The 22628-nt window shown below is 57.1% G+C and overlaps 1 protein-coding gene across 1 annotated transcript in view; it reads left to right on the plus strand.

The window, feature by feature from the left end:
- SRRM3 (serine/arginine repetitive matrix 3) overlaps window positions 1–22628 on the plus strand; it is a 33216-nt gene that overhangs the window by 4897 nt on the left and 5691 nt on the right. The window contains exons 2-10 of the mRNA XM_064590326.1: window positions 1611–1712; window positions 9706–9954; window positions 10034–10114; window positions 10585–10614; window positions 11033–11095; window positions 11215–11250; window positions 13151–13201; window positions 13639–13743; window positions 14123–14300. Of these exons, the coding sequence (XP_064446396.1) occupies window positions 1611–1712; window positions 9706–9954; window positions 10034–10114; window positions 10585–10614; window positions 11033–11095; window positions 11215–11250; window positions 13151–13201; window positions 13639–13743; window positions 14123–14300 (895 nt within the window). The remainder of the gene's footprint in view (window positions 1–1610; window positions 1713–9705; window positions 9955–10033; window positions 10115–10584; window positions 10615–11032; window positions 11096–11214; window positions 11251–13150; window positions 13202–13638; window positions 13744–14122; window positions 14301–22628) is intronic.

Consider the following 22628-nt stretch of genomic DNA (forward strand, 5'->3'; position numbering starts at 1 on the left):
CCAGATCCCTCCCCTCCAGCCGTGCAGCTACCAGAGACAGATGTCCAAAATGAAAATCCAGCCTGCAAACAGTTCGATGCCTCTCCATCACCAGCCACTCGTTTGTCAAAAAAATGTGGATGCCACATGTCAGACAAGGTGCCAGATGCTGGGTATACAGTGGCAATCCAGACAGATAAGGCCCTGCCCTCAGGGAACTCCCAGGCCAGTGTAGGAGACAGAGGAGTCAGTCAACAGGTAGACTAGCACAGGAGCCACCTGGAGGTACAGGTTGCTATGGAAACACAAATGTGGGCACCTAACCTGGGGCGGGGGGTATCCGTCCTGCTGTAAACATCCCATGAGTCACGTCTTTGTGCTTAGCCATGATTATTTCCACAGGGTAAACCTGCAAGTTAATTTTATGAGTCAAAAGATGTGCCCATTTTTTAAGGGTTTTGCAAGGACTTGCCAAATTGCTCTCCAAAAAGGCTGGGCCAATCCCAAATACCTGTTGGAGAAGTTGGGGGTGGGGGAGAAGGGAGGAGAAGAGGAGGGAGGACAGCCATGGGGTCCCTGAGGGGCAACGACGTGCCATTTTCATGGACATGCTCCGTGCGGAGGCCTGGGTCTGCTGTGTGGACAGAGCAGCTGGTGAGCAGAGGACAGACACAAGACAGAACCCAGTTCCTGTTTTGCCACCACCATGTTTTCCATCTGGGACAATGACCTGCAGCCCAGGAAGGGGAGAGTGAGGGGTTTAGGACCCCGAGACTCATTCAGTAACAGGCAGGTGCTGTGTGCCAGGCACAGGGCAAGGGGCTGGGTGAGCAAAGATTCCCCCCCACCCCTGCCCTAGGGCAGCGTGGACACAGGCTGGAGGGGGACATGCCAGAGGAGCTGAGAGGCCCTGCAGCGGCTGTCACGGGGGCGCAGTGAGAGAGGATCATGATGGATCCCGGGGCGTGGGAGCAAGGACGATCATTCTGGACTTTGGTCCCTAGCCTGAGCCTGGGCTTAGGGAGGGAGGGAGAAGGGAATAGAGAAGTCAGGGGATTCATTCAAGACCAGACCTCATCCACGTCACCTGCCAGACTGGGAAACATTGAATCTAGCACTGGGATCTGGGACAAGCCACTTGGCAGCCTTGCTCATGCAGAGATTGGGATGCTCTGAGGACTTCCCAAGGCTGTTGTGAGGATCAGATGTCTTTGAAGCCAGGAAAGCAGAAAAGGCCTGGATCTTCATTTCTCCCTTAATATGTCTCCAGAGAGTGACTGTAGTCTGGATGTGGGTGGGCAGTCTGCCCTGGGAGTAGAGGAGGACCGGGAGGAAGGGCACAGCCTCCGCTGGACAGTCTCCCCACCTCGAAGAACAATTCCTTTAGTTCATTTGGTTGTTTGGCTAGTTGTTGCTTGTTTGTGTAGTTGGTGGTTTGCCTGGTTCGGTGCCAGACGGGTAGGTCTTGAGCTTCCCCAGCGCTGAAAGCCTTGCTTGGTGGTGGGACCTCGGACGGGTCATTGCAAGTTGGAAGGTGCACCTGTGATGGGGGGAGGGGTGGTGTGGGGGGAGCAGGCAGGGAGGGAAGGAAAGCCAAGACAGCAGCCCTCACCTTCCCCATGCCCCTACAGGTACTCAGAGGAGGAGACCCGGCAGAAGGTCAGGACTTTCCGGCAGATGCTGATGGAGAAGGAGGGAATGCTCACCAGGGAGGACCGGCCTGGGGGCCACATGTGAGTGATCCCCTGCCTGGGGGTGGGGCAGGGGAGGATGTGAGCTCAGGCAGCAGCTGGGTGCCAGAAGGGCCTTTCTAGAGGGGGCTGGGGGGCGGCAAGGTGGAGGAGAGGGCATGCATCCCATCCACTGGAAGCTCTGGCTGGCCCTGGGCACAAATCAGGGGCCACTGGGCCCCCCAGCATCCCCCAGGGCTCCCCTGCTATGGTTCAGCAGTGGGGAGGCAGCCCAGAGCCCAACTTGGGGAATCCTAGGCTGCAAATCTGTGAAACTTAGAAATGTTCTGACCCCAGGCATGGCCACTGGCTGACAGTGTGGCCCTGGGCCAGTCCGTCCTCCCCAACTATTACCACCTGTAAAATGGGCGGGCCCCAGAGTAAACATGGGTTCTGGAAAGTAGGAACCAACACACCAAATGCCATTGCTCGCATGGTCAAAGTCTTGTCGGGTAACAAGAACAAGGGCTCTGCGGGGGTCACCTCTTGCTCCTGTCATGGGCCAGAAGGAGTACCAGCGTGCCGTGGGCCCCTGGGCATCAAACAGGGAAGTGATGGGGCAGCAGATCTGTCTCACGTTAGAGACCTGGGAATCACTCAAAGCCGGAGGAGAATGCAGCAGGCTGCTGTGAGGATGGTGGAGGCAACCTGTCCCTGCCAGTGCCCAGGCCCAGGGGTAGGGGTGGGGGGAGGGCTGACCGAGCCCCATGCCCTGCAGGCAGTGCGCACGAAGGAGCATCATGGAATCCACTCATGGACCTTCCCCTTGCTCAGCCTCGGAGCCCCCACCCAGTCCTGGCTCTAAGTGGGACCGAGGCCGGGTGAGCAGCCAGGGTAAATGCTCCTGGCATTTCCTCCACGGTGGGACTAACTTGGGGAGCAGGCATCTTGCTGAGGCCCTAAACCCCTGTCACCTTATCTCACACAAATCAAAAGGACAGCAACACCTTCTGAGAGATTTTCCCATTGCTGTTGTCGTAAGGACAAATGGCCCTTCGGGAGTAGACGGACCTGGATGGGCAGCGGGGAAGCCCTTTCTTCTTCCTTCTGGACCACTGAGGGCTCCAGGGGTGGGGGAGTCCTGCCTGACCTCACCTAAACCTCACCTCTCCGGTTCGGGGTTGGGCAGGAGCAAACATGGTCAGAGCAGCCCCAGGCTTGTGGGGGGCTCATGGGTGATCTGGGGGAGCCAGGCTCAGAGGTGATGAGGTGATGCTACCACCACCTCCCTCTCTCCAGCCACCCAGAACTCACAGCACCCCCAGCCACTCCTGCGCCCTCCCTTCGGTGGTGCCCATCCAGCCCTACTCACCCAAGAGCAGGGCCAACGCCTCTCTCCCCTTCCCAGAGCTCCTGACAACCAGATCCTCCCCGAAACCAAGAGGTCCTGGCTTTCTGACCTGTGCCCCCTCAAATCACCCCAGGCCTTTTCTGGAAAGTCACGCTCTTCCACACAGTGTGAGGGCAAGAGTCCTGTGTGGACTCTCCGGCCATCTTCCCTGGCCCTTCCAGCAAGAAGCCTGCCCTTCTTCCCTCTTCCGGGCTCCTTCCTTTTAATGGAAGTCCCATCCTTCCTCAACTCCGCTTCCTCCTCTGGTCACCACCCTACGTTTTTCTCTCCTTTCTCAACCGAATTTCCGTGGAGTTTGTGGCACACTTGACCTCTACTTCCCTAGGCCACGGGAGCCATGGTGGGTTTCTGCCCTAACTCCCGTGACCTGCTTGCCCTGTGGCCTCCAGAGTCCTACTCCTCGTGGCACTGTGCCTCTCTGCAGGCCTGGCCTCTCTCTCTGGCAGGTGCTTCCCCATCTGGAAGCCTCCTCTTCCCCTGGCTTCCAGGGTGCGGTTCCGTGTCGCCCCTGCCCCTCCGGTGGCTCTCTCTGTCTCTCCTGCTCCCGCCCTCCTCCCAAATGTGGGACCCTTCCCTCCACTCCCTGGGGGGAATCTCATCTGTGAGCCAGCTGGGACCGCCTCCTCTGAGCGAGTGACTCTCCAGTCTTCTTCAGTCGTCTTGATCTGATCTTCCCTCGGATGAAGGAATGATGCATTTAAGAACCGGGGACGCGCTGGGAAATCTGCCACTGTGTCCATCATCAGAAGACATGTCCTTGAGGGTCTGTGCTGCACGCCTCCCCCTGTGCCGGTGCTAGGAGTGGGGAGGAGAAGCGGGGAAGGTGGGGTCCCCGCCCTCTGCAACCTGAAGCCAGGAATTACCAGCAACTCCTGACCAGAAGAGACAACAGGGTAGCCCCTTGAACCCCTTAGCCCTCGGGCCTGTGTGTGTTCAGTGGAGGGCGGGTGTGGTCAGTCAGGAAGGGTCCCTTGGAAGGGGCAGTGTCTGGAAGACTCGGGGGTCAGGGAGGACTCCTGCTCTAGAGGCAGAGGAGAATATAGCCTCGACCACGGGTCCTGGGATCCCACTCTCATGTTGGAAGACATCGAAGACACGATCTTTATTGTTTTTTTTTTTTTTTAAGATTTTATTTATTTATTTGACAGAGAGAGAAATAGTGAGAGCAGGAACACAAGCAGGGGGAATGGGAGAGGGAGAAGCAGGCTTCTTGCTGAGCAGGGAGCCCGATGCGGGACTCGATCCCAGGACCCTGGGATCATGACCTGAGCCGAAGGCAGACGCTTAACGACTGAGCCACCCAGGCGCCCATCTTTATTGGTTTTGTTTACTGCTATCTCCCTGGTGCCTAGAACAGTGCAGCTTGCCCGATTTTCCCCGAAGTCTGTCTCCTCCTCTGTATGGGAAAAGGGACAGGGTCAGGGGCTTCTCCTAGCTCAGGCAGCCCAAACGGTGTGAAAATAGCACTCCGGTGACCACAGCAAGCCAAGGAGGCTGATGGCCGCCTGGAATCCTCACAGGCTGGGAGGAGCTAGCTGTTTTGGTGCTGAACCCAAGGCCCAAGGCAGAGAGGTGACAGGGAGCTGGTGACAGATTGGCCCGCCTTCCTGCGGACTGGGCATCTGAGCCTGTCTTCACTTCCTAGCTCAGAGTCTGGGGTAGTGGAAGGAGAGTGTGGGCTCTGGCGTCAGATACCTCACCTGCCCCAACCTCTAAGCTCAGTGTGCACCGCCTGGGCCCTGGATCCCAGCTCCGCCACACCCCAGCTGTGTGACGTGGGCAGGTCCTTGATTTCTCTGGGCCTTCGCTTCTTTATTTGTACAGTGGACCACCCAGCAGTCCCTGTGCTTATGCATCTGGCTTCCTGCCCCTGAGACCCCAACCCCTCATACACCGGCATTTTGAGACATGGAGAAATCCGATGCCCTCTTAGAGTGAGGTGGCAAAGCCAGAGCCAGTAGAAGGGTCCCCACAAGGGGAGGAAGTGAGGAGGGACGTCTGATTTTAACCCGCTATGGACTGTAAGAGCCCATGGCACCTCCCACTCAAGAAAAGAGTCTCGAGGGGGCAGGGTCATTCCCAGAGCTTTTTGTCCCCAGAGATCATCTTTTTTCCTTAAGTTAATTGACTGGTCTGGAGTGACAGCCTCTTGAGACAGACCCCCTTCGGTCTACTCTCCACACTGGATACAGGACATCTATTCCGTAGATGATGGGAGCCAGTGGAAGGTTTCCGGGAGGCATGATGTGGTCAGACAGGTGTTTGGGGACTTCCCTCTTGGGAAGAGGAATAAGAAGGGTGACACGGCAGGGAGATTAGTGGGGCGGCTGGCACTCTAATTGGGAAGCAAGGCGAGAGAGAGAACGTCCCAGAGACATTGAGAGAGGACACGCCTTTGTCCTTGGAAACTGATCGATGTGGGGAGCCTGTTTCTCCTTGGAAACCCTCTGTGGCTCCCCAGCTCCCATGCAGCCAAGCTGCACTCGCTGGCCTGGCGCTGGGAGGCTCTCCCCACCCTCAGCCCAGCCTGGTGCCCCACTCCCAGCCTCACGCAGCAGCCAGCCCGACCTGCTGGCAGACCCCAGCTCCGTCCTGCACGCTCTCCCTTCATGCCTTTGCTCATGCTAGGCCCTTCTGCACCTGGTTCAAGTTCGCCCCATCGTTCAGGGCTGCCTCTAAAAACCACTTTCCCAATATTCTCGGGATAAAAGCGAAACCTTCTCCTCCTTGGAATCCACACGATGCTTTCTTACTTCTTGTGGTTGCTATCAGTTCTTTTTTATTTTTTCGTCCCTCACTCTGATAGACAACCTTTAAGAAATAATTGCTTTCATAGTTATGTAACATCACAAAATGCTTGGGAGAGAGAGGGTTTATGGAAAACAATATTCATAAGCTACTCCCTCACACAGTGAGCAAATTCTAGTGTTTTTTTCTGTGCATCTAATTTTATGCATCGAGCCACTTCTCTGGGCCTCATTATTTTATCTATAAGATGAGAATATTAGTGATGGTACCCATGTCACTGACTTGTTCTGTGCATTAAATGACTAAATGAGATAAACACACATCAAGTGCTTTAAAAAAAGGATTCCTGCTTAGAATAGTACCTGACACCTGCGTTAGTAATTATCACAATACGCCCCAGGGCACTGTGAGGAACCAGAGGAGAGGCCCCAGGCCTGACTCATCCCTGTTCCTGTCACCGTGGGGGCCCCCTCCCCCACTTCCCCCCTGCCCAGGCCCCAGGCAGGCCTGGCGCTGGCTGCGTGAATGAGCAGAGAGGGCAGACCCTTTGCCTGGAATCCTCCCCTCCTCTGCCTGGCCTCATTCATCTGTCAGTTGGCCATTATGCTCCCGGCTAGTGGCAAACAGAGCCAGTTCATTAGAGAAACTGGCATGAGAAGAGCGTGTGAGCGGCAGTCTTTACCCAGGTCAGAGCCTTGCCCAGGGCAGCCAGTCCCAACAGGTGTCCTGTGCGGTGCGGAACCTCCATCCGTGGTCCGTCCCTCTGCAGTAGACCCCGAGTGCGTGGCTGGCTCTGGCCAGCTCTGTGGGGCTTGGACTGTTCCGTCACAGGGGAGTAATGCCTCCCCTGCCTAGTCCACAGACATGGGGAGGTGTCGACTAGCTGACAAACACGAATTTAAGAGCAGGAAGTGCTGAACAAATCTGGAACTTGGTGCATATACCTACAAATGTGTCTATAAAGCAGAGAGGCCATGGCTGAGCTAACATCTGCAGCGGAAGCCAGCCAGGAAAGTAAAGGCCTGTCTGTTTGACCATGAATTCTCAAAGCCAACTGCCTAAGTGAACTTACATTCTCTACTCAGAGGGGATGTTCCTTTCATTCTTTGGGCCTCAGTTTATTCATCTGTAAATGGGGGGTGCGATTTCTCTCAATCAGGTAGTGGTTCGGATTGGGATTTGTGAACCATGAGGAGCTCATGGAAACGTTAGAGAACATTATTGTTAGTGATATTATCATCTAGGAAAGGCAGGCTAGGAGAACCCAGGTTTCTAGGCTGGGAGATCCTACAAAACAGATATCCTGATACCAGCTGTACAAACTCAGCAAGAGAGGCCGCAGCCTAGGCCCATTTATAGCCCTGGAACATGCAAGGCAAGTCTTACCAGAAAGTTCTGAGAACTTGTGCCTCTCCCTGAGCCTACTACTCATGCTCTATGCTTGTCTTTCAATGCTCCTAGCAGACAAGATCCCAAGTAAACCTCTCAGAAGGGACCAGAGAGTGAGAAAGACCACATGAGAGGACCCCCGGGAGGGAGGTTGCAGAAGCTCTATCCCTGGGCCAGAGGAAGAAAGATGTCTGTAGGGGTGTGGCCAGCAGACCAGGAGGGCACAGCACGGGAAGGAGTTCAGATATTACAGGCAAAAAAGGATTCCTGCAGAGGGCAGTGTCCAAACTGAGCTATTCTATTTTGTAAATAACCTTCATCACATTTGTGTCAAGATAAACAGAGGCTCCCTCCAGCCATCAGCTCACCCACACAATGTTTGAGGGGCCCTTAAGTTTTGCTAAAGACTGTGTTTTATGTGTCCGGCATTTGTGTGGCTGAGGGCTGTGTGGGGGTGACAGGGCTGGGGATGGTGGGGGGCTGGACAGGCTGAGGAGCTGGAGATTTCAGAAACAGAAAGGAGGAGGCCGCTGGCTTCAGGAAGAGGAATGTGGGGAAGAGAGGTTTGAATGGAGGGCTGTGGGGATGTTTGGCTCTGTGGGGATAGGAAGGATGACATGAACCCCTCCTCCACCATCCCAGAAAAATCTCCCATACTACCTGTGTGACCTCAGGGTTGCCCAGACCAGGTGTGTGTTTAGGAATCAAATGGCATTCTTGATATAGGCCCCAAGGGGTATTGCTTCCCTGTCAGATTTGGGTTACATTCTTTTTCGGGGGAGGTTTTTTGGTTGTTGTTTGTTTGTTTGTTTAGCGAGAGAGAGAGCCAGGGAAGGGACAGATGGAGAGGGAGAGAGAGAGAATCTCGAGCAGGCTCCACACCCAGCACAGAGCCTGACACGGGGCTCCCTCTCACCACCCTGAGATCATGACCTGAGCCGAAATCAAGAGTCAGACACTTAATCAACTGAGCCACCCAGGCGCCCCCCCCATTCTTTTTTTTTAGTACAACATCAGTCCTTCAAAGAGCAGATTTGTGGGTGCTCTCCTGGAGATGTGTCCCTGAAAATTCTGTTCTTTCTTTCACGTGTCACAACCCTGGAAGAGAAGGCGTCGGTGCCTTAGTGTCTAACAGGGTTCCCTCCGTCTAACAGTGGCGACCATGTGCGGGACAACTGTCGTGGGCCAGGCCTGTTGCTCCTGTCAGGAGCTTCACAGACAGAATCTTACTTAATCCTCTCCTCAGCTGGGATATTCTTTTCCTGCTTGTGGAGATATAAGGAGCTGGAGACTCCGTGAGCACGGTCATGCCTGGCTTGAGACCTGTCTGTGTGAATCCAGAGCTCCTGCCATATCCTTAATGCTCTGGGCAGGGAATGAGTGAGCCTGGTGAAGGGCACCCAGGAGTGAGGGTAGTGGTGCCGAACCAGGGATGAGGCTCCCTCTGGGAGGGGCACTGTCGGAACCTGCATGAACCGAAGAATGGGAGGTGGGGAGGCCCCCACCTTGAAGCCATTGCCCTGGAGCTTGGTCTTTGGAGGCTCACTTCTGGGCTCGCTCAATTAAAAAAGGAGCTGCGCGGTACGGTTACCCCAGCGAATTCTCCCAGGAGCCCCATCACGTAGTCATCACACTCATCCTGGAGAAGAGGCTCAGGCACGGGCACGACAGGTACCAAGTCACGCGGGGACTCAGGGCCAGCGCGAGATGAGGGCTCCTCTGTCGCTTGGAAGCTCATGCTCTTGCCCGAAACCCAGCTGCCTTTAGGAGGCAAGCCTCCCTCCACCAAGTGCCCGCAGGGAGCAAACATGTGTGGCAGAAGATGGCTGGGGGCTCCCGAGCTGGCCGCGGCGCCCCGGCGGAGTGCAGCGGAGGGCTCGGCAAGATGGATGGGGAGCCTGGGCGGCTGCGCAGGGCTGGGGCCCACGGCGCTGCCACCGGGCAGTGATTGATGACAGCCCGGCAGCGGGAGAAGAGCAGCCAGGCCTCGGGAGGACAGGCCATGAATATTTCAGAGCGGCAGCCGGGGGGCTGGGGGAAGGGGTGTTGGGGGTGGAGGGAGGGAGAAGCCCGGCGGGGGGCGGGGGGGAGGGGGGGAGGGGACTAGGCCAGCGAGCCCGAGTTAGGAAAAGACTGACACCAGAGAGGGGGAGCTAGGAGATGGGAAGGGGCTCTCTGGGAGCTCACGAGGGAAGGGGGACTGCGGAGGAGGAGTGGGCTGAGCGAGGGGCAGGGGGCTAGGGGTGGGACGGACAGTGGGGCTCAGGGACAGGGTCGGTGAAAGGGGCTCTATGAGGGAAAGCGGGGCGGGAGAGAGGAGAGGAACACCGTGAATGGAACCGAGGGCCTCGGTGAGGGGAGGGCCTCACCAAGGAGGAGGCGGCTCACTGAGAGGTGAGACCGTAGAAGGGGTGAGGACCAAGGGAGGCGGGAGGGCACCGCTGAAGCGGGGGGGGGGGGGGGTGCCCTGGAGGCAGCCCATCAGGTCACCCAGATACCCGCCTGACCCTCGGGGCCGCACCCCGCCGACCTTGCGGGGAACCAGGCCTCGGGGCGCTGCGCGGAGAAAGGGGCAGGCGGAAGGCGCGGCCCCGGGGCGCGGGTGGTGAGCGTCCCTGTCGCCGGCAGCGTGGCGGAGACCCCGCGGCTGCTCGAGGGCGCGGAGCCGGGCCTGGAGTACGCGCCCTTGGACGAGGACGACGGCCCGGTGGACTGCGACTGCCCGGCCGCCTGCTACCGCGGGCACCGGGGGTACAGGTCAGCGCCCGCCGCGGCAGGGGGCGGGGGGGGCCACGGCCGCCCCTCCTCCTTCACCCCTCCTCCCCTTCTCCCCCAGGACCAAGCACTGGTCCAGCAGCTCAGCGTCGCCCCCTCCCAAGAAGAAGAAGAAAAAGAAAGGCGGCCACCGGAGAAGCCGGTGAGAGCGCCTCACCGCCAGTCCGGAGGGGGCGGGAGGGGCGGGAGGGGCGGCGATGCCTGGGTGCCCACCCCTCTGCGGGCAAGAGACCAGAGGCTGCATTTGGGAGCCCCGCCCCTCGCTGAGCCCCTCCCCCCCCCCCCCCCCCCCCCCCCCGCCCTCCACTGGCCCCTCACTGGCCGGGCCCCTCCACTCACTGAGTCCCCTCATTGGCACTCACCCAACCCCAGAACTGGACATACTGACCCCTGGGTGACAGTCCATCTGCTGGAGGTCCCCCTTCCTCCCTCCCCAGCAGCCCTCCAGTCACTCACTACACCAAGTGTGAGTGGCCTGGGGAGGAAGGATTTAGCTGGGTCACCTCTGCAGTTCCCCATCTGTATGTCCCCCTCTCCTGTCCTTAATGAGAACCTGGCAAACGTCTGGAGCCCCAACTGTCTGTCTGTCCTTTTCTCTCCCTGGCCCCTCAGCAAAAAGAGGAGACTGGACTCCGAGTGCAGGTCAGTGATAAAGGCGGGCCGGGGTGGGGATGTCTGGGTGGGCGAGACTCCAAGGCCATCCCTCAGAGGCAGGCGGCCAGCCACACCAGAGTCTGGACCCTGGAAACTGCCAGAGTGCTGGTTTTCCCCACGGAGGCCAGGAATGCCACCACTGGAGCCTCTGACATTTGGGTGTGAATCAGCCCTCACTTATGATGCCAAGGAGGCTGAAGGGTGGCTAGGAGACAACACGGGCGGCTCTGTCACCCACTCTTAGGGACCTTGCTGACTCTCGGGGCCCCGGTTCACTTTGTGCAACGGGCAGCTGGCTTCAGCTAGATGCCCCAGGCGCCCAGACTTCCCAGCCATGTCCAGCTGCCCCTGCCCCGCCCCTCTCGGGCAGCGGTTCACCAGAGCCCCCACCCCCCTGTGTCCGCAGCTGTGGGAGCTCCTCACCGCAGCGCAAGAAGAAGAAGAGTGTGAAGAAGCACCGCAGAGACAGGTACCTTCTCTCCCCTGGGGTGTCCTCTCACCTCTGTTGGCCCAGGACTGTGGCTGTGCAGATTTGTGTCCCCAGGCCACCCCAGACAAACTCAAGAGAACTCTTTTGTGGCCCTCCAGGTCTGATTCTGGGTCCCGGAGGAAGAGACGACACAGGTGAGTGATGCCCTGCTGAGGATGTGGACAGAGGCTAGTGCCACCCTGCAGGGCCAAGGCCCAAGGGAAGCAATGATGGGAGGAGGGTGGTGAGGGTCTTTCCCTGCTCCATCCTCCCCGCTCCTGGGACTCCTTCCCAGAGCCAAGCAGGGGAAGGAGGGCGGGAGAGGAGGATGGAGACCAAGTGTTTGCAACACTTGCTGGTCCCATGAGTCAGCCTTGACCTGGGGACCCTAAGAATTTCCAGACAACACAATGGGTCCATTATCCAAGGGGTGTGTCCATAGAGGCGTCAGGAAGGAAGAAGCATCAGGACCCCAAATTTGCAGGGAAAGGGCATCCATACAGAAGGAAAGCTCAGTAGGTAGGAGACCGGTAGGCAGGCTGTGGTTAGCCATGGTGTCTGGGGGACAGGTGCCAGCCCCCCAAAGACCTGACTGTCAGGTCAAGGAGGTAGCCTCCAACCAGACAGGGCTGGGAGCCAGCATGGGGCTCTGAGCAGGACAGAGACTTGTTCAGGATGGACTGGGGGAGGGGGGAGGAGGAGATGAGAGTCAAGAGCCCTGGCAGAGGCTGGGGTGGGGAAAGTAGAAAACTCAGCGAGGAGGAAAGGAAGATGTAGGGCAGTCACATCCCCAGGGCTGGCATGGGAGACAGAGCCCCTCCCAGTGGCCCTGAAGAGGGTCAGGGTCCCCAGTCTCATTCCTGCAGTGGGACTTTGCCCATGGCCACTTGTCAGGTGGGGTAGGAGCATAAATAAACACCTAATCCTGACCCTCCAATTTCCCCAGTTTCCCATCCCCCCTTCTTTCCCTTCCTCTCCTCCCCTCTTCTTAGCGGCCAGTGTGGGCCCCTACTGCCCCCTAGTGGTCACCATAGGTCTGCACCGATCCTCCGGCCAGCTCCCATTGGTCCTGGGAAGGACCTAAAGGTGACCTAGGGCTAGACCAGCTCCAGATGGGGAGACTGAGGCCCAAAGCAAGCAACATGAGTCCTAGAAATGAAATCTTTGGCCTCCTGGGCCTGCCCCCACCCACCCTGCTCCTGTGAAAAACACATCCTGTTGTTTCTTAGCATCACCTGGATATTTGGTCAGAAGAAGGCATCTGTTCAGGGCTAGAAGGATCAAGCTGGAATCTGGTGGCATCGGGGAGGGTGGGGCTGAGGGGCTTACAGGGACCAGGGGTGGAGTGAGACCTTAGACACCTACTAGGAAGATTTTCAATCCCTTTGTCAAAGATAGAAGGAGAAGGACTCTGGAGCCTGCCCCACAGAGCTGGATGGGATGGGACAGTATGGGGCAGGATTGGGTGGGATGGGAAGCTTTAGGGGCAACCCTCGATGAGAATCCAAAAGACCCAAATGTCAGGGAGATCATGCCCAAGGGAGAGTATTTCTTTCCTAAACCCTTGGGGAGCTGGCCCAGAGCTGAGCCACAGTCTGAGGGGGCAAAGAGGCAGGAAAGCCTGGGCTCTGCCCTAGAGAGCCCATCTGAGGGGACCTGGGACCCAGGGGACACAAACAAGGTGTGGAGGGGCCACTCCAGCATGATGACTTATAGAAGGGCCTGTCCTGAGACCGATTCCAGAAGGAAAGGACAAGTCAGCCTTCTTTCTGGGGTGGTGGACACATCACTTATGGCACCCCCAGGAGAAGCAGCTACTGGGGCTCAGACAGGCAGTGGTCGTGGGCCAGGGCCTACAGGAGAAGGAAGGAAGGAGGCTTGGCTGAGTGAAAGGAACCAAAGCAGTGGGGTGGGATGAGCAAGTCTGCCTGGCTGGGGGTGGGGACTCAGGTCCCACACAGGAACAAATCTCAGATCCACACCCAGGCACAGCCCTCCTCCTGCCCCCCTGCTGGGCTCAGGCTGAGCTGTCACCTCAGCCTCTGCTTTCTGCAGATCTCGAAGCCCCAAGAGCAAAAGAAAAGAGAAGAACAAAGAGAGGAAGAGGTGAGAACCCTTCATCATTCTCTAGCTCCTCCCCCTCCCCCTTCTAGAATCACAGAATTGGACCCTTGGAGACAGTTCATTTCGTCCCGCTGCCCAGATGGAAAAATTCAGACCCAGAGAGGAAGCCAAGAACCCCTGCGAGTCAGTGACAGAGCGGGAACTGGAACCCAGGCCTCCTGCCTCCTAGTCCAGGGTTCTTTCAAGCTCGGCCCTCGTCACTCCCCCCACATCCCTCCACCCCTCCTCACAAGAGCACCAGCTGAGGGGTCAGTGAGGTCTTGGGGACCAGAGCTGTCTAGACAAAAGGACGCCTTTTCCTAATTCCCACAAATGACCCACCTGGATTAGGGAGGTTATATCTGTAGGACACTATGGGGGGTGGGGTCCTCCTTGGGGAGGTCAGGCAGAACTTAGGTACTGGCTGGCTTCTCTCCCAGGCCACACACAGAGTCCCCGGGTCGGAGGTCCAATCGCCACAGCAGCGGCAGCTCTCAGAGCCCCTCCCTCTCCTCCCATTACAGCGATTCCAGATCACCCAGCAGGTAGGTCCGGGGCCCCTGGGAGCACTCCAGAGGTGGTTCAGCTCGGCTTTCTTGCAGATGGAACACTCCCGAGGGCTGGAGAGGGGGCTGGGGAAGAGGACGGTCGGTGGACAGAACAGCAATGGGGGGGAGGATGGAAGTCTACCAGGAGTGAGCATGTGCCCACCCACCTGGCAGTGGGCGAGGAAGAGCTTCGGCCCCTGCCCAGAGACGCCCCAGACCTTGAACTGGAAATCGAGGCAGTGTGCAGGTTAGGGCTTTGCTCTCTGAATGCAAGGGAGGAGGCGGGTGGGGGGCTGCTCTTCGTGCGGGGGCAGCGGTTCCACTTGCAGAGGGGGCGTCCCACGCCGGCTCCCCCCATCTTCCCTCCCCCTCCAAGGCTGAGCCCCAAGCACCGAGATGACGGGCGGAAGACGGGCAGCCAGCGGTCCAGCGGGAGCCGGTCGCCTTCCCCGTCTGGCGGCAGCGGATGGGGGTCGCCCCAGCAGAACGGCGGCAACAGACAGCGGAGCGGAGCGCACGGGGGCCGCCCCGGCTCGGCGCACAGCCCGCCAGATGTACGTACGCTTCGCTTTGCAGAGGGTTCCCGCGCAGTGCGGGCTGCGCCGCGATGGGGGCGGGGGCGGGGGGGGCGTCACCGCCGGGTAGGGCGCGATGAGTGTGCAATGGGGGATAGGCGCCGCTTCCCCCTCCCGGCTGGGGGGGGGGCGACCTGGAATGCTTGGTTGTTGCGCCCACCTGGCCCGAGTGTCAGGGGGAGGGGGCCTGCAGGCTTGGGCCACCCTGGAGCTTGGCAAACGGACGGCCAGAGGGGACTTGACCACTGCGGCTCTCAGCCCGTTGGGAACAGAGCTGAGGAGAACCCAGGGTCTCCTGCCGCCCTCCCCCCAGGCACATTGGGGTGGGAGGGGCATGGACGATGCTAGGGGTCACAGTCAGGAACCGGATTCAAGAGACAGGATCTCCCCTGGGCATTACTTAGGCCCTGAGTCTCCCTCTCCCCACCAAACCCTTTCCCCCTCTCTGAGCACCCTCCCTTCCTCAACCCCCTCACTGCCTCACTCCCCCTCCCTCAGAGCCCTCCCCTTTCTCTGTCCCCGAGCTGCCGAGCTGCCGCCACTGAGCTGCATTTCTAAAGTCCCTGCTCCAAGGAGAGTCTGTCCTTTTCCCCGGGACTGCCCACGCGTGGACAGATGTCTCAATCCTGCAGGCTCCCATGTCCCATCCTTCCTAAAGCGCCTGCCAGTGTCCCCATTGCTCCCTCAGGGACTCCACACCAACACCACTCAAAAACTGTCCCCACCCATCCTCCAAGAGAGGCACAGAGTCCTTGAGACCCACAAGCAGGTGTGGTGATGGTAGGGGCTGGTAGAACAGACAGGCTTCTCAGCCCTTCCCAGGTGGATGGGCTGGGCTGGGGGTGGGGGGCTCTCCTGAGCCCCAGGGGAGGCCCACATCCCCTTTTGTCTGTTGACTTTGAAGTACAGGATAGAGCCCCCTCAGGGAGAGGGGGCTGCAGTACTGGCAGGGGCACGGGGTGGGCAGGCCTGCAGGTTCCCCCCCACCAGACCCAAACTGCCCCAGATGCCTCAGCAGGGAGGGTGGGGGCTGCCCCTCCCCAGACCTCAGGTCTCAGCAGCAAACATGTCCGTGTTGGTCAGTTTCATTTTGATTTTTGGCTGTTTCCTTCACTCCCTTTCTTTTCTCAAACACCCTTATTCCCAAGACCTTAGGGAGGAAAGCCAAGGGCAGCTGACAAAAGGTTCTTGGTCTCAAGATTAATTTTTATTTAAGGACATTACCTGTTTCGAGGCTGCCCCACTTGGACAGGGTGTCAGGCTCCTGAGCTCCTAGGGGCCTGGTTGGGCCACATAGGAAGGATCACACCCATGTCCCAGGATCTGCCTTGGGGGTGGGAGAGGACACACAGAGGTAGCTGGACGCAGTCAGGACGGGGAGTGGTGCCACAGGCCCCAGAGATAATGGCTCCATCTGGGAAAACCCAGGAGAGGGTGTACCCATCCCCCCACCACCAAGGGCACAGAGCGAGAACCCCAAACACCTTCTCGCGGGAGCTTCCCATCCTCCTGGAAAAGCACAGAAGGCAGCCAGGGCCAATAGGAGGCTCCATCCCACTTCTGGTACCCTCTCCTCCCTGAGCAATAGGCCACCACGGGCCCTGGGCTTGTACTGACAGAATGGCCATGGTCTACATAGACCCCAGGAGAGAGCAATCAAGGAAGGTGGCCTAGCTTCCAGCCTTGGGGACGACACCACCTCAGCAGCACCCAAATCTTGACTCCCTCCCAGAATGGGATTCCATTTTGGCACTGCCCTGGGATTTTCCGGGGAGAGAGCACTTTGTTACCCCTTTCACAAAGCATGCTCCCCAAATCCTCTCCCTGCCCTTGGGCCCTGCGAGATCTGGGACCTCAGGACATCCAGGCCTTTCACCTGCACCTCCTGGGAGGTGAGATGGGGGTGGGAGGGGGCGTGTCGTAGACTTAGCCATTCACCAAAAATGTCTTTGGGGACAAGTACTGGGGGGTGGGGGTATTCTTGGACTCTACCTTTAAAAAAAAAAGAGAGAGAACAAACGGAAAAAAAAAGAAAAGCTCACCATTTTTAACCCCGTCTATGTTTTTGCTTGTTTTTTTAGCCTCCCATTTGAACCGTGGTAATATTGTGATTCCATTTCTTGTTTAGTTGGCAAGGGAAGAGGGTGGGGAAGTTTATGTAACTTTTCCTATTATTTTGTTTTTGTTTGTATTTTCTTTCTTTTTTTGTTTCCTTTGGTAATGTACAGAAATGCAAACTATCTCTCTGTTTGTTTTTTTCCTATCTTCTATGTTGTTCTAGAATTTTGCTTTTGTGCGTGTTACTGTGGGAGCCTCTCCTCCTAATGCAGAGATGGGTTTTGAATCTCAAGCGAACATTAATCGTATACATATCTCTATATACTTATTCTTTTTTCCTTTGTAACCAGAATTTAAAAGGGAAGATAACTCTTAAAAAGTGACTCCCACACCAACAGCTCCTGCCAAATCTGCAGTGGCAGGAAATCCTCTCCTTGACCCCAGGGCATGTGCTGGAACTGCCTCCGTTTTTAAATGAACAGAAGTGGCCCAGACTGTTCTTCTGTGTCCCTATCTATAAGGAACCTTGGAGGGAAGCTGGGAGACCCAGGGAGGAAGAGATATTTGTCCCGAGTCACCCGGGGAGCATCCCAGGGCAGTGAGCACCCGGTGTCTCCCCAGTTCCATCTAGTATAAGATGGCTGGGCATGCTAGGGATAGGCTGCTGAGCACCTTCTGTAGCAGGCCTCAGATCCTATAGGAGGGAGCTGCACAGCCCCGAGAGAGTTTAGCTCAGGTGAGGGCTTCAAAGCCAGACACTCCCAGCAAGAGAACAAGTCCATCCTCCTCTTGAGACTAAGGCCAGCTGGGTGCTGGCTCCCAACACATCTCTGTGTTGTTCCATACCACACCAGGGAGAAACCCCTGCAGGGATTTCTGGGTTCTGCTATTTACTGCTCCCTGCAGCTCAGAGAGGTCAAGTGGACCAGCTCAAGGTCACACAGCTTTTTAGAGGGAGACCCAAAAGGAGACTCCAGCCCTCTCACCTCAAGACCACCAGCCACAGCCAAGATGTGGAGAGAGTGGTCAATGGAAAGCACATTCTGGGAACCCTGAGTAAGGGGAGAAGGATTCAGGAGGTGCATGCTGGTTGTTTCAGCTCCTGCCTTCCCCTGGGGAACCGCTCCAGATGTCGATGACACACTCTCAGCTCTCAACTCCCTGGCACTGGGGCCTGCCCACACAAAGACCAGAGTATAGGTGGGCCCAGCATTCAGCAAGCCCAACTCTCTATGAGGGCAGCTTCAGTGACTCAGGGAACCCTTTGCCCTCCCAGTATGGGGACAGAAATAGTGAAGCAGAGAGGGAAGGGGGCACATGATTTGGGACAGAGAAGTAAGAGGCTGAGCCCAAGTCCTAGAAAAGGTGTGCAGGGTTTAAGGACTTAGAAGTAGGGCCCCTGCCTTGGCTCCACCTGTCCCTGGCATTGCAAGTGTCAAAGGGAAGACTCACTATTCAGTGAGGGTGGCAGAGAAGGTTCCTGAGCAAGGCCCCTATAGGCTCTCTCTGGCCTCCACCTTTGGCTCAAATGTCATCACAAAATGGGCAGCCTAGGGTGACCCCAAACAGAGGTGCCCATGGCACTGCCTGACCTGCCCCATCCCAGGCCTCCCCGCTACCTGCCCCCGGAAAGAGCAGTGACCACAGCTGGAGGGAGGCAGTCAGAATAGGAAGGGGCATCTTGGCCTTACTTCCAGGATGAAGCCAGAAGGTAGGAGGGATGAGTTTTCCTAAAATGATGCAGAAGCCCTGGGAAAGTGGCAGGCCTGAGGCAGGATCCGACCTCCAGCCAAATCTGTGGTTGCCTTCCCTTTTAAATGCACCCATCCCTTCACCCCATCCATCCACTCTGCGTTGTTGAAACAGTTTTTCTCTCCTTTTTCAGTCTGGGCCCACCTCTCTCTATTCCCTGCCTGTCTGTCTGTTTCCTTCTGCCTTTGTTTCTCTCTCGCGCTGGCTCTCTTTGTGTCTCTCTGTCTCTTTCTCTCCATCTCTCTCCCCAACATGGGCCTCTGTCCCCATGCTGCCAGCCCCTCTCCTTAGCCCATCCTCTGGTTCTGCTTCCATCAGCTGCTTCCTGCATGTCCTCTGGAGGTTTTCTGTTGTTTAAAGAGTTAAGGAAAGCTTGGCTTATTGGAGCCTGTGGGTTTAAAAAAAAAGAAAGAAAGAAAGAAAAAAAAAAAGAGGCAAACAGAACCGGCTGGGCAGGAGCCCCCTCCCATCCCTGGGACTAGACCAAAAGCCACACGGCCTGCACAGTTCTGGTTCCCGAGGGGGAGCGCAGCTTAGAGTCACTGTCTTCCCCCCCCCCCCTTCTGCATTCCCAATGCGGAGACCTTCTTTTCTTTTTTATTATTGCATTCCTGTCCCTGACCACTGAGAAGGTAGGTATCCCGGCTCAGCTGTGCGCCCGCTCGCTCCCCATCTCCAGATAAGCCCCGCCACTCTGCTTGGTTTGAATGTGGTTTTCTCTCTCTTTCTCTCGATCTCACTCTGGTTGGTTTTCTCCCCTTCTCCCTTTTCTTTCTTTATTTTAGTGACTACTCATTTGTAACCTTGCATTTTTCTCCAAATGAGCTACAAAGCTGTGTTTCCTGGTTTGTCATTTGGTTTTCTTGACTCCCTCCCACCCCACCCCACCCCACCCCCGACAACTTTTCTTGTTCATTCTCCCCTCCGACCCCTGCCCACCCCCAGCCCCCTCCACTCCCTCTCTTTCTCATTTTGTTGTCCGAATGCATTTCTGTGTGGTTAGCATTCCAAGTTTGTGTTCCCCTCCTGAACTGTATGCTGCGGTTGAGCCAATTTGATTTCTGTTGTCTGGAGTAGCTGCTAAGCCCCCCACACCCCTCACCCCTACCAGTCCCTGGGGCCCATTGGGGCAGTAATCAGTGGTGGAGGCACCTGTGCCAGACCTCTTGGCCTCCAGATCCTGGAAGAAGTTCTGGCTGAGGCCAAGCCTGAGGAAAGAGTCCTGCCCCACCCTCTAGGGCCTGCTGGGTTCCCAAGGGTCCTGTCCTGGTGGCAGGTGGAACTTTAGGGCGGGAGCTACAGACTCTGGGGCAGGCGCTGGCCTCAGGGCTGAACCTCACAGCCCCATCTTTTGGGTGTAATGGGAGTTGAACTTCAGGGGGCCAGTGAATTGGCACTGGACTTAGAGGGCCTACTTAGCAAAGTTTTTGTGGGGCAATTTGGGGGATGGAAGGGACTCTCAGCTCACCCTCCCCCTGCCTGGACCACTACCCATCCCCAGACAGGGGCTCCCTCAACCCGCCAGCATCCTTCCGTCTTCTGAATTTGAGCTTAATGTGCCGAGAAGGAGTCAGAAAGGACAATCAGTAGGGGCTAGGTTTCCCCAAGTTATTGGAGCAGAACCAAGCCTAGGTCCTGAGACTTGCAACTCCCAGCCCAGTGCTCATCCAGTCACATTGAGGGTACCCATCAGGAATAGGTCCTCGGGGGACCCGCCTCCCCATCCCTGCTCTTTAAGCTGTTTCCTGTCCCATCTGGGAGGAGCTACAGAAGTCTGATATCCCAGCCCTTGTGAGGCTTCGGTGGGCCTCCATCCTCAGCTTTGGAAAGAGTAGGCCTGGCTCTCCATCCTCTCCTTCCCCCATCCTCTCCTCCCCCTTCCCTCCACCCCAGGGGCATGTGGTGAGGAGTTCACTCACTCAGAACATTCCTCATCTGTGAGTGGTGTCGGGAAGGCAGGCAGGAAGTTGTTCAGGGAGGGAGAAATAGCTGTTGGTCCCACAGGAAGACTCCATCCCAGCCTGATGGGAGGAGTAGAGGCCCTATCTTCCAGGAGGACCTGATGTGACCAGGGACCCATAAACAGGATCTCCAATGCTGAGTTAGGGGGGTAGTTGTCTGAGCCCTGGGGGGAGCAAGGGCAAAGCATCCCAGATGCTCAGTGTTCTTGTCCTTAAAAATACCAGGATTGGGCTAGCGCACCATCTCTTGCTACTCTTTTCCATTGTCTTTTCCCCTCAAAGATTTCTTACATAAGCAAAAGAGAAGATAGCAGATAGCAGGTGGTACCAAGGAGCAGAGCGGCTTCTGGAAGCCAGGCTCAAAGACAGGCAAGGTCCCGTGCACTCACTTATTCATTCATTCACACACACGCTAAGCCGGCATTTGCTGAGCACGCCTCTGTGCCAGGCCCCATCTGGGTGTCCATGCCTGGCAAGAGGCAGGCCGACCTGGGTTTGAGGCCCCCACCTGCCAGGCTAGAGGACTGACAAAAATGACTGAGAACAGTTAGAGAGAAAAGCTGAACCGTGGATGGGGAGCTCTGCTCACTACCGTAGGCCCGGCTCTAACACACCTTGGCACAGTCCCTACTGAAAGAAGGCACAGGGGTCTATGGGATCATAAAGGGATGCACCTGACTCAGGGTGAGGGTCAGGGGAGGCTTCCTGGAGGAGGTGGTCTTGAGCTGAGGGCCCATAGGCATTAGCCAGGCTGGGGGGGGGAGGGGGGCAGGCAGGGAAGGGGAAGAGGGGACAGGAATCATAAAGAGCAGGCTTCTGGAGTAGATGTTTGGAGGTCCCTGGCCACAACAGTCCTGTCTAGCTATGAAATCCCATGGTGTCTGGACTTGGATCTCCCTCAATTCTTGGGAAGAATGAGACCCAGCCAAGCTGAGGATGAGGCTCACCCTCCGGCAGGATCATGGTGACCCTTTCTCCAGGGAGGAATGGGTGGATAAGGGTGTGAGATTGACCCTAGGAATCCTCCCCCAGGGAAGGCGCTATCTGCCACCCTGCCCTGTGGTGCCTTCCTCCCATCCTCCCCCATCCTGGCACGTGGGGGTGCCCAGACGTTCCTGCACCGCTCTGACCCTGGGCATCCGTGAGGGGACTGTCAGTCACTGGTGCTCTCAAAAGAACCTCTCAACCCCTATTCAGGCCCACCCAGCAAAGACCCCAGTTATCCCCACTTTACCAATGAGGAAACTGAGGCCCCCAAGAGTTAGGTCACTTCCTTGAGGTCTCAACAGACTCACATCAGGGCTGATTCCAGGGTGTTCCACTTTGCCAGTTACTATCATCTGAAGCTATGGTATTTGGCTTGGAGGAGGGGAGAGGGTTCAACTTCAAGGCACACCAGGAAGGAAGGGTCCAGAGAAGCACAGGGGGCCTGGTGCAGAGGCTTGGGCCTCAGCAGTTGTGGGTAGCAACATGGTAGGGGTGGGCATCCACCCAATCCGGACTCTTTTTGTTCCTAACATTCCCACCACACTCCCAGCCCAACAGTGGGAAGTAGAGAGGGCCCCCACGGTGTCTATGGGAAGGAACATCAAGGCCTTCAGTCTCCTTCTCCCACTGCTGGCCTCTCTCCTGGAGTCAGAGAAGGTGGCACAGATCCAGAGTCTAGGTTGGAGCCAGGGTTCACAGCCAGGTCCTGACCCCCACTTTAATATTCTGCCTGCTTGCCTTGCTACCTGCCCCCATCACAGTAGTAAGTCTTAAAGACTGGGTCCAGTGTTTCCTGGGTATGTATGGGTCACTATGCCTTGGCTCTCAGGGCTCCCACTCCCCCACCTAGTATCTGTTCACTTTACACTTGAAGACAACCCGGGAGATAGGAAAGAACTTGGAAATTTTAAGATCCTGGAGATTTCTTTCTCATTTGCTTCCTCTGGAGGGAAAGGGATGCTGTATGACAGAACCTAGTCCTGGGGGTTTGGGAGCTGTAGGCACGGGCCACCTGCTGAGGTGGAGGGGATATGTGTCAGGGGAGCCAAGGGTCTCCTGGTGAGGTCTGTTGAGAATGAAACTGCCATCTCAGAGGGGCCTTAGCTAGTCAGCCCAGTTCCCATGTCTCCTAGCCTAGGATGAGGGGTGATCAGGAGAGTCAGGGTGCTCAGGGGGGCATCTCAGTACCCAGTGATATCCACTCTGCCCCAGAGGGAAACACCAGGCTCTCCCAGGAGGCCTTCATGGTCCATTTGACTCTGGACCGGGGCTGCACCTGCTACAGCCAGCGTTCATTGGCTGCTTCAGCCACCAATCACAAACTGGCCTTTCCACCAATGAGACTGACTTCTGGGCTCTGCCTCCCAACCCTGGCTGGATCCAGGCTTGCACAGAAAGGCCTTGGCACCACCCTGCCTCTTGCAGGAAGCACCGGGGCCATGCCAAGGAAACCATGCTCCTTCCAGTCTCTTGGCAGCAAGGTGCCCTGAGGGGTGGTAGTTGGTTTGTTCTCTCATCCAAAAAGCCTGCCAAAAAAGCTTGGCCCTGA

This window comes from Mirounga angustirostris, unplaced genomic scaffold (assembly GCF_029215605.1).
Source record: "Mirounga angustirostris isolate CCGP_5_RB_7025 unplaced genomic scaffold, mMirAng1.0.hap1 SCAF_5, whole genome shotgun sequence".
NCBI lineage: Eukaryota > Metazoa > Chordata > Mammalia > Carnivora > Phocidae > Mirounga > Mirounga angustirostris.